At 40.7% G+C, this 11,885-nt stretch overlaps 1 protein-coding gene across 1 annotated transcript; it reads right to left on the minus strand.

The window, feature by feature from the left end:
- Positions 1 to 55: 55 nt before the first annotated feature.
- On the minus strand, positions 56 to 11,333 carry LOC124037538 (SIN3-HDAC complex-associated factor-like). Its single transcript, XM_046352340.1, has 6 exons — positions 11,200 to 11,333; positions 9,055 to 9,182; positions 8,563 to 8,662; positions 8,289 to 8,412; positions 7,580 to 7,730; positions 56 to 3,486 (listed from the first exon to the last, which is right to left on the minus strand). The coding sequence occupies exons 2-6, from the start codon at positions 9,180 to 9,182 to the stop codon at positions 3,207 to 3,209; spliced, it is 783 nt and encodes a 260-aa protein (XP_046208296.1). The 5' UTR covers positions 11,200 to 11,333; the 3' UTR covers positions 56 to 3,206.
- Positions 11,334 to 11,885: the final 552 nt, after the last annotated feature.

The raw sequence follows: 11,885 nt of genomic DNA on the forward strand, positions 1-11,885 counted from the left end.
ACATGGTTTTTGGGAATATATAATCATGCCAAAAACATAAAATTCAGACTCAAACTCACAAAATTACTTTTATTGAAAGACTAGTAAAAAAAAAAAAGTACATCATCATGTATAAAAATACAAAATGTCTAGAGCAAACTTGGTAAATAAATGCAAGTGCATAGCAACAATACATGCATGTAGCGCTAAAGCACTAAAGCTATTTTAAGAAATGCACAATTGTAAATTGCTCTGGTGAAGAGCGTCTCCTAAATGACAAATGTAAAGCTAAGTCGACTTAAATTATATTCAGGTCATATGCAACATCACAGGGAAAAGATGAGAGAAAATTAAAGTTTTATTAATATACATCTAATTAAATTCATATTTCAACAGGCTGGATACCTGATACGGAGGTACAGGTCCAATCAAATGTTTGTTTATAACATAATAAAATACTACACGTTAATGTAGATACATTTTTAAAAAAAAGACAAGTATTGATCCCAATATTTCACAAATACTGTTATAAATTGTGAATTTCTGACTAGAACACTGCTCGTTTAAGAGCTACATTAAAGCTAATCATATGACAGAACTACCAAACTTTGAATGTAACATCATTAAGTTATTACAGTGAGAAACCAGAACACAGTAATATGGGGAAAATGCTGTAATACAAATAAATATGAAATAAATAACAAAAACTGAACTACAAAGCCGTCACCCTCCATTTAAATATGTACACATACATACAATCCTCCCTATGTTATGGCTCATTAAAACAAACAGATTTGTGTCCTTTTAATGCCACTAATAGCCTACAAAATACATTGAAATGATCAGTTTTGCATTTCAAATTGAATGAATTTAATTGTGCTTTGGTTGTTTGATGTATGCTAGTATATCGTGGTTGCTTAACTAACCAAGGAATGAGGAATCCTAAGTTCAGAACATAACAAGTCCTCAAAAGTATAAAATGGTTAAATAAAGATCAATAGCATTGATATACTGTATGTATCACAAGTAGGCCATCCATTTAAATCTGAAACACCTGCAGCACCACAAGAGGCAATGTGGTTTAAATTATGTGGAAGTCCTGCAAAAAAACAAAAACAAAAACACTAATACGCAAACCGTTTCCTCAAAACAATCAAAAAAACAATACACTTATTGACAACAGGGGTGCAGATTTAGAATGTTGTGCTCATGTGGAGAGAGAACACTTAGAGGGTTTGATTTCTGAGGCCACCCATTCATGAAATGTATGCATGCATTACTAAGTTGTTTTGGATAATAGTGTCTGCTAAATGGTATACATTACATTGTAGGTCTAGGTTGTTGCAGTAGATACACTGTGTGTGTGTGTGTGTGTGTGTGTGTGTGTGTGTGTGTGTGTGTGTGTGTGTGTGTGTGTGTGTGTGTGTGTGTGTGTGTGTGTGTGTGTGTGTGTGTGTGTGTGTGTGTGTGTGTGTGTGTGTGTGTGTGTGTGTGTGTGTGTGTGTGTGTGTGTGCGTGTATGTATGTATGTATGTGTGAGTTGGTTCTTCTATACTTGTGGGGATTGAAAACCCCCAAAAGGATAGTAAATGAATGGAAATTCTCCATCGTGGGGACATTTCCCACATCCCCATGAAGACAAAGGCTATTTTAAATTCAGGGGTTAGGTTTAGGGTTACAATTAGAGTTATGTATGGTAAGGGGTTAGTGGTTAGGTTTAGGGTTACGGTAAGGGTTAAGGATTGGATTTGGAATGGAAATAAATGTTAGGTCCCCACGAGGATAGAAGAACAAAACGTGTGTGTGTGTTAATTACATCATCCTGTCCCCTTACTGACAGTAAGAAAAACTCTAGTATAAAAGTTTACCACGCTCTAGAACTCTAGAAGGAATAGGTCATGATCTGAACTGGTCACGTTTGTATTTGCTGGTGTATAATACAGCAGATGAGACAATTTTGCGAATTTGTTCCCCCTTTTAAATAAAACAATACTTTGTGGCTTCGGGGCATTATGTCTGGAAAATACGAAAAAGACTTCCACAAAAATTGTAGTTATGCTTTTAAGGCCATGCAATAGCTTATTAGACTTATGCATCTGATCTACAGATATTTTGGATGAGAGGGGTTATTTTCGTCGGCATTCATGCAAAACTCACTAATGTGTTGCTTCTCTTCATTTTGAAAGCCTAAGGCCTCCATTAACATATAATAAGCAGGAGAAAACTCAAACTTGCACTAACTATTATGTCTCAAAAGGGACATTTCACAATTTTCAACATCATATTCATCGTCTCCAGCGCCACCTCAACAAATGTGAAGAGAAAAAAATCACACTTCAATGTTGTGTAGTTATAAAGATAGAGGACGATAAGTGTTTCTGATTTAATCCAGAAACACTTTTGACATGATCAGGTAGTTAGTTTCCTAACCTTTGCCTGCTCATAATTGTTTCTAAAAAGATTCACGATGTCAAACGTTTTTCATCCGGAATCCAGATGGTGTGCGTCCTTTAGACTACAAAACATAGACACCTGCCGTTTTTAAATATGTTGATGTTGGGGTGATGCTGGAGATAATAAATGTCAAGTTGAACCTTTTTGAAATGTCCCTTTAATATCATCCCTTAGTACCAACACTGACTAAACACTGGCGCTGCCTTCACTCACTAAATTAAGGCTGGTGTATTGGCTGTTGGTGGTGTATTGACTGTTGGTGCTGTGAATAGGCCTTTCTCAACCGAGGCCGATATATAAATATATACAGGCCCATATAAAGAATCAATTTAAAAAATGGTAGAAATGCAAATGTGTTTCAGTATAATACAAGTGCTACTGTACGACTGTAACCTGTAAAAGGTATGCTGGTGATCAGTCAGAGCTACAGCATTTCATGTCAAGGAGAAAAACACACCAAGAAAGGTGTTCGAAAATTTGCAACATGTAGGTACTACATGACTTGCCCAATAAGAAAAGCTAATTTTCCGTTGCATGCCCGGCCTAACGAACATGAACCCAGGACAAGGAGAATACCAAGTATAAGACCTGATGGTTTAGTCAGTCCACAAGTTACCAAACTAACAAACAAAATTACTGAAAAAAAAAGAGTCAAAATGGGTTTCAGCTGCTCGTTGACTGAAGGAAATCAGACCTAACTCATTTTTATAAGCGCTTGTAAACCAGAAGCACTCCCAAGGCTTCCTCAAAGATGCACACACTGTGGTGCAGCGTCACCAGTCTCCCTCCTCAACGGTCTGAGGTGTTGTCATGGTGACCTGTAGCTGAGGAGTCTCTAAGCTCTTCTGGCTGTTTGACCTCTTCACCTCCTCTTCCTCCTCCGTCACTTCTACCACCTCCACCTCTTCTTCCTCGTACCCTTCCTCCTCCTCCTCCTCCAGCTCCTTCCGCTGCCGTTGTTGTTTCTTGCGGCAGCAGGGCTTGAAGAGGTGGGGGTCGATGAGCACCTCCCCAAACCGGCCCTTGTAGATGATCCCACAACACACCCGCTGCCTAGAGGAGGAGCAAAGGGGCATGGGAGTATTCCTGTGATACAGACAGTACATCCAACCATTCGAGATACAGACAATTATTGTTACAGACACTAAGCATGTGCACATATAAAATACAAAATAAATCCTCCTTCGATGGCTCATCTTTCTTTCTCTCTTGCTTTCTCTTTCATTCATTCTTTCCTCTCTTTTATCTAACTACCAGAGCAGTGGTGAGGATGCGCATCTGGTGAAAATTAACAAGGAAGCTTCCAGGCTGGAGAATACAGATGCAGTGTTCTGTTAGGAGGCCCATGAGCTCACAGCACACACACACCACTGCATTGTGTGAAGTTGATTGTTTTTAAATAAACTGGGAAAGAGTGGCCACACACATACAGGCCATAAAGGATAATGAATTAATGATGTACCACCTTATCGACTGAAGACTGTATGAAACTGTATGAGTGTTATCAGACATGGGGGACACGGAAACAAGTTACAGTCACTCAGATACAACTTACGGACACATTCTTCCTGTTTATCATCCTCACTATCATTGTTCTCAGAGGAATAAATCCACTTCAAAAACACTTGTGACCATGGATATGGGAGGCTGCATATGGATCAGAAGACTTCCCACATTTGTTCCGCACTAAATCAATACAAACACTGACTAAATAAGTACAGACAATCTACCAGAACCAAATATATATATATATATTTTAAGTAGGGAAAAGGTATTAAATGAAACGTTTGGACAAGGCAGTCATGAACATTCTACATCTCAGAGTTTGCAGGACAGAAAGGGATGTTTTTCCCCAGACCCAGATTAAGCCTCGACTTCATATACCCGATTCTGTGTTTCCAAACATTGCTGCACAAGGGCGATGCGCACAAGTTGGTGGTAGAGCACGGGGGAGTTGTTATGGAATGCCAGCACAAAAAAAAGCCTATATTTACATGTTGCTTATGAGTAAATGTCACTCTACTTTTGGATTATAATTGGATTTTTAAGGCTCGTATGAATGTCCTGCTTAATAGAATGTTTGTGTCATCATCGCAAATAAACTGCATTATACTTAAACAAATAGTTCAACTTCAACCAGTAAAACGGCTCTTTGGCTAGCTTTTGTAACAGCCTATGTCAATAAGCGTTAGCATTCTAGCCAACAACTGCTGCATCCAAAATAGTTATTTTGCTAAGTTCACAACCAAATAACATCACTGTAGCGTATGAGAACCTAAAAAAAGTGAATTTGTTCAGAAGTAATAAAAATGTAAATCTAGGCTGTTGAAAATGCGCAGATGGCTTTCTTACTGAAGCCAAGAGTCGCGCACATCTGTGAGTGACGTCAGTGTGGCGTGTACTGGAAAGGGGTCGATTGCACTTTCAACGGATATTTTCAGTCCCGGACAAGGTTTAAACTGTGTCCCGGGAAACTGGCCCATACTGTCTATTAGGGCATGTATAGTGAACAAAAACATAAAACGCAACATGCAACAATTTCAAAGATTTAATGAGTTGCAGTTCATACAGTGGGGCAAAAAAAGTATTTAGTCAGCCACCAGTTGTGCAAGTTCTCCCACTTAAAAAGATGAGGCCTGTAATTTTCATCATAGGTACACTTCAACTATGACAGACAAAATCACATTGTAGGATTTTTAATGAATTTATTTGCAAATGATGGTGGAAAATAAGTATTTGGTCAATAACAAAAGTTTCTCAATACTTTGTTATATACCCTTTGTTGGCAATGACAGAGGTCAAACGTTTTCTGTAAGTCTTCACAAGGTTTTCACACATTGTTGCTGATATCTTGGCCCATTCCTCCATGTTGATCTCCTCTAGAGCAGTGATGTTTTGGAGCTGTTGCTGGACAACACGGACTTTCAACTCCCTCCAAAGATTTTCTATGGGGTTGAGATCTGGAGACTGGCTAGGCCACTCCAGGACCTTGAAATGCTTCTTACGAAGCCACTCCTTCGTTGCCCGGGCGGTGTGTTTGGGATCATTGTCATGCTGAAAGACCCAGCCACGTTTCATCTTCAATGCCCTTGCTGATGATAGGCTTTGTTACTTTGGTCCCAGCTCTCTGCAGGTCATTCACTAGGTCCCCCCGTGTGGTTCTGGGATTTTTGCTCACCGTTCTTGTGATCATTTTGACCCCATGGGGTGAGATCTTGCGTGGAGCCCCAGATCGAGGGAGATTATCAGTGGTCTTGTATGTCTTCCATTTCCTAATAATTGCTCCCACAGTTGATTTCTTCAAACCAAGCTGCTTACCTATTGCAGATTCAGTCTTCCCAGCCTGGTGCAGGTCTACAATTTTGTTTCTGGTGTCCTTTGACAGCTCTTTGGTCTTGGCCATAGTGGAGTTTGGAGTGTGACTGTTTGAGGTTGTGGACAGGTGTCTTTTATACTGATAACAAGTTCAAACAGGTGCCATTAATACATGTAACGAGTGGAAGACAGAAGAGCCTCTTAAAGAAGTTACAGGTCTGTGAGAGCCAGAAATCTTGCTTGTTTGTAGGTGACCAAATACTTATTTTCCACCATAATTTACAAATAAATTCATAAAAAAATCCTACAATGTGATTTTCTGGATTTTTTTTTTTTTTTGTCTGTCATAGTTGAAGTGTACCTATTGATGAAAATTACAGGCCTCTCATCTTTTTAAGTGGGAGAACTTGCACAATTGGTGGCTGACTAAATACTTTTTTGCCCCACTGTATAAGGAAAACATTAAAATGAAATAAATTCATTAGGCCCTAATCTATGGATTTCACATGACTGGGAATACAGATATGCATCTGTTGGTCAGATACCTTAAAAAAACAGTACGGCATGGATCAGAAAACCAGTCCGTATTTGGTATGACCACCATTTGCCTCATGTAGCGTGACATTTCCTTCGCATATAATTGATCAGGCTTTTGATTGTGACCTGTGCAATGTTGTCCCACTCCTCTTCAATGGCTGTTTAATGATGCTGTATATTGGCGAGAAGAGGAACACGCTGTCGTACACATCAATCCAGAGCATTCCAAACATGCTCAATGGGTGACTGGTGAATATGCAGGCCATTGAAGAACTGGGACATTTTCAGCTTCCACGAATTGTGTACAGATCCTTACGTCATGGGGTCGTGCATTATCATTCTGAAACATGAGGTGATGGCGGCTGATGAATAGCACGACAATGGGCCTCAGGATCTTGTGGTGGTATCTCTGTGCATTCAAATTGCCATTGATAAAATGCAATTGATTTCTTTGTCCGTAGCTTGTGCCTGCCCATACCACAACTCCACTGCCACCATGGGGCACTCTGTTCACAATGTTGACATCAGCAAACCGCTCACCCACACAACTCCATACACATGGTCTGCGGTTGTGAGGCCGGTTGGACATACTTACAAATTCTCTAAAACGACTTTGGAGGCGGTTTATGGTTGAGAAATGAACATTCAATTCTCTGGCAACAGCTTTGGTGAATATTCCTGCAGTCAGCATGCCAATTGCACGCTCCCTCAAAACTTGAGACATCTATGGCACTGTGTTGTGTGACAAAACAGCACATTTTAGAGTGGCCTTTTATTGTCCCCAGGACAAGGTGCACATATGTGATGACCATGCCGTTTAATCAGCTTCTTGATATGCCACACCTGTCATGTGGATGGATTATCATCTCGACAAAGCAGAAATGCTCACTAACAGGGATGTAAATGTAGCCGATGTGAAATGGCTAGCTAGTTAGCGGTGGTGTGCGCTAGTGGCATTTCAATCGGTGACGTCACTTGCTCTGAGACCTTGAAGTAGTGGTTCTCCTCTGTAAGGCTTTTGCAGAGCGATAGGTAACGATGCTTCGAGGGTGACTGTTGATGTGTGCAGAGCGTCCATGGTTCGCGCCCAGGTCGGGGCGAGGAGACAGACGTAAAGTCTATACTGTTACATAAACAAAATACAACACAAAATTTGAGAGAAATAAGTTTTTTGTGCGTATGGAACATTTATGGGATCTTTTATTTCAACTTGTGAAACATGGGATCAACACTTTGCATGTTGGGTTTATATTTCTGTTCAGTGTAGTTTACTGGGAAGATCCTCCAGCCTTACCTCTTCCAGTAAGTGAGGTCCAGGAAGGAGAAGACAGGGGAACGGCTGGAGCCAGGGGAGAGTTCTGTGTCAGTGCCCTCGTCTGAGGGGTTGCTGTAGCTGGGAGACTGGGCCGGCGAGGCACTGGACGTGGTGCTGTGGGCATCAGAGTCTGGAGAGGCGGTAGAACCATAGATGAAGTAAGCTATACTGTAGTGTACATTATTTGGTAGAACGCAGCAGGGGTATGTTCAGAGTGGGAATGTCACACAAAATTTGAAACATCTAATCTGCCAGAATATTTACATAATAATTAGGTGGGTGCTTATATTTGTCTTATACAAGCTTTATAAGCACCCACCTAATTATATGCATGCGTGAATTGAAAATGTGCTATTTTGCATATCCCAACTCCCCCTGAGACACCCTCGGAAAGTGGGGCCACGGCCAGCCATTATCAATGGCGACACTGGAGCAATTAGGGTTAATTGCCTTGTAGGCTCAGGGAGTCGAACTAGCAACCTTTTGGTTACTGGCCCAATGCTCTATCCGCTAGGCTACATGCAGTTAGGCTACAATACAAGGATACTTGTGAAATGAAAAAATGTCACCTGCCTCAGTGCCTCAACACCTGAAAAGCACTGAGATTGGGTCCTTATGGTTACATTGATCTATTACTGAAGTGGTCAAACCCCATTATGTTTATGGTTGCATTGTGAACAGGACATACTGTTTCTCTTCAGCTCTTTCTGCAGTCGGCTGATCTCTCTTGGCCTGGCTCTCTTGGAGAGGGACTTCAGCTTCTTTGGCCTGGAAGACATCTTCAGGCTGGGGCCTCCTCGAGCATCAACCACCTAAGATAAGAGAGGAGGGGAGAGAAGAAGAGTAGAGAGGGGGATAAGAAAGAAAAGGAGATGGGAGGAGAGGAGTTCCTCTCTTTTTGGTGTTATTCATAACCATTTTCAACAGACAGGTGAGTGGTGAAGAGGAGATCAAGAGCTTACATGATTCCAGCTTTTCTTAGACCCCACTGGGAGTTTCTTCCATCGTTTCACAAGGAGTACACAGGCATTGCAGATTTCACCAGACCGAGTTTCACACAATCTATATGAGGGGAAAACATGTGAAATATGGGTTAAGCAGGACAATGTGAACAATGTCAATATTATGGTTCCTAATGTCATTACATTTTGGTTACCAGGACATATTTTATTTTTATTCAAACCATTTTAGATGAATTCACATGTAGTTGTCAACTCATAGGGACACTTTTGTAATTGTGAGTGTGTGTGCTTGGGATGCATAAATACTACACCCGTTTCCTGCATACGCAATGGAAACAGAACTAAATGTGACATTTCATTGACTCCGCTCCGTTATTTTAAAAAACAACAACTATATTTTGTACAATGCCTGCAGCAGACTACAGTCATTCTATTTTTACAACTTGGAAATAGACTATAAAGCCGCGGTAATTGTCAGAAATTCTTGCTTACCCGAAACAGCTCGTGAAGTCCTTCTCGTACCGCTTGCTATCCGTGAAGCGCGAGCTGGAGGACTTGGCGCGGCAGATGCAACAGCCGTCTAAACTCCGGTACATCTTCGGCTTGTGAAAGCCAAACATCTGTTTTCGAAAACAAAACAGCAAAGGCAATTTGCAGTTTATTAAAATGAAAAAAAATATATATATGCAATAATCATAATGAGAAGGATTGGCCTATAACAGGCGATGGTTAGCCTACATGCCTGTTACATTTTGAGGTTATATATATTCTCCCTATTAATGGCTTATTCAAACGTTATGCAAAATATTCAGCTTGTGTACCAACCAGCGGAACAACAAGCTAACATTTCAATGTGTTTCTATATGGAGATGGTTGATATAGCTGACATTCAATATTTTTTAGACGGTTCGCGAAATTAAGCGCGCTAGATGAAAGTGAGCGCCATACTCTGACCCAAATGGGACTGAATATAGGTCAGCTGTCTGCACGTCAGACACGTCCCCCGCCGCCGCGCTCTTATCGCCCTCTGAGATTTGCATAGCTCCCGCACCGATATGGCAAAATATGATATGTTGTAAGCTAGGGCAAACCTGTAAACTCTGGTTTTGATGCTAAAGGACAGACCTGCCTGACCAGTGAATGAAAGAGGCTAATGTGATGAGACCTGCTTGTGTGAATACCTTGTGGTGCAATAAATTGTTGGTGCAATAAATTGTTTAAAAAAATGTCAATAATAAAATAAAAAAATGGGGGTATGGTTTAATTATAATCTACATTTAAAGTAGATTTTATCTTGTGTTGCCATGCAAACCCCATCACTAAAGCACACGGAGGCCTTCAAAATAATCATGCGGCAAAACCGTGAGCCGCGCCCCCCATGCTACTTGTTTTGCCATCGAAGCGGCAGTCCTTCGGGTCTCTTGACAATGCAGTGGTACGACCACAGACAGTAGCAGGATAATACAGTAGGCCTGTGTGCGGTAACTCTACATGGCAACACACTTCAAAGGTGGGGAAGGGGGAATGAGGGCGGGTGTGTGATGCGCTATCATGTGCGAAATATTTCGAATTTTAAAGTTGTAAAACTGACTTAACATCGTTAATCATTCAAAGTGACTGTTTAAAAACTAAAAACTCTTCGGTCGTGATAAAAAAAAGAACCTTTCCACCGAGGAAAGAGTACTGTAAATCGATACGTTCACCGCCCACTTTCGCCAGGAAGCATGGCACACGAGCAGCCTCATGCGCACCCATTTTAAACGGAACCTTTCAACCCGTCGTCGGTCGTCTACCGGTCCATAAACTCGATTGTCGATGACACAACCGCATTATCAAACTTATTTCAGAAAACGGACATATTCCTCTCCAAAACGATACAATCATACATCGGAACAGTCTTGTAATGTGATCTTTACCCTTTGTTATTTAAGCGATGCCGCGTCACTGGCCAGTGCACCTCCAAACACGCACCAAGTTCAACGCTTCGGTTTTTAACAGTGACAACGTACTTCAATGTTATTGAATTGTGGTTTAACCTTGCCATCATTTGGTTAGGCTACTACTAGTTTTGTCGTGATAGATGCATCCATGAATGTGTCGACACACGGAGTAATCGCGTATAAACTCATCTCGGGTGGGCGTGATGAGAGCTCGAACTTGGGCATTAGTTGCATCAGTATACTATGCAGTCATTAATCAGAAACGGAACATGCATATTTCAACATTGCAAACTTAAAAATGGAGTTAGAAGCTATGAATACACCTATTCAAAAATCACAATTAAAACGAATTAATCATCAATACACCATACAATAATGTACAAGGCATAGAGCTAAACAATCAAGGGGATACAATGCGTTTAGGGCCAAATCTGCATTAAACATGGTTGCAATCGTATCACCAATTATTATTTCAGTTTAAACTAGCCTATAAAAAAAGTGGTAACATAGTAGGCATATGGTAGGCTTATAAATGCTTAATTCTAACGGTGACATCAATGTTAATTGTTCTCCCTCAAGTGGACAACAACTCGAGCTTACTTGTTTTAAATCATAGCCTACAATAGCCAAGCAAACAGACACCTAAAGCTTGCACAGTTTGAGTAGCTTCTTGAACAATAGCCAACACATTTCTTACCTTGATGCAAATCGAACGTAGTTGATACAAAGTAATAACCTTGAACACGAGTCGTTACAATGTAATTACTCTCACAATTCACCAGCAACCAGCTCTCTGTTGTTGACGTCTCGCTGGCTGTGTCTGGGACTGTGTAGTTGTGGACTCACTGCGCGTGCGCTCTATTAACGCCTCCATTTTCTGATTTTCTTCAATCAATCTAATTTGCATAAATGGCTGACGTTTCAGTGCGTCGGCGGTCTGCTGGCCTTATAAGGATGGGAACATTGCGCGGGAAGAGGGGGCTCGTCTCTCGTTGCTATGGCACAGTGGAGAACGTAAGCAAACGTAAGCAAAGAGGCGGTGCCAATCGTTTTACTATGGAATGCCAGATGGCTTGTGCAATTATGATGGTCAAAGTTAAAGCCATTTTGTGACAATAAAGGCTAACTAGGCCTAATGTATGCCCAAACAAACATGATTTAAAAAACAATATTACCAACCATTGCATGAAATGATAGGGCCCATCGTTGCCTACAGTTGTGAGAATCATGTCACCAGACAAAACAAAAAGTCAGTTTTATATCTTAGCAGAGACTTTAATCTTAAACACAATTCATTAATATTGAAAATAATAGATTAGTAATTAGCCTAATATCAGTTTTCAAATAATAAATAATAATAATGCTAGAATGTCATCATTGCGG

The sequence above is a fragment of the Oncorhynchus gorbuscha genome, linkage group LG06 (genome assembly GCF_021184085.1).
Source record: "Oncorhynchus gorbuscha isolate QuinsamMale2020 ecotype Even-year linkage group LG06, OgorEven_v1.0, whole genome shotgun sequence".
NCBI lineage: Eukaryota > Metazoa > Chordata > Actinopteri > Salmoniformes > Salmonidae > Oncorhynchus > Oncorhynchus gorbuscha.

Bases quoted from the DNA above. Each gene is read 5' to 3' on its own strand.
- LOC124037538 (XM_046352340.1), bottom strand. From the start codon at position 9,182: ATGTTTGGCTTTCACAAGCCGAAGATGTACCGGAGTTTAGACGGCTGT. The intron at 8,413-8,562 runs GTAAGCTCTTGA...CTCTTATCTTAG, and splicing joins CTAAGAAAAGCTGGAATCAT to GTGGTTGATGCTCGAGGAGG. The intron at 7,731-8,288 runs GTATGTCCTGTT...CCGCCTCTCCAG, and splicing joins GAAAGAGCTGAAGAGAAACA to ACTCTGATGCCCACAGCACC.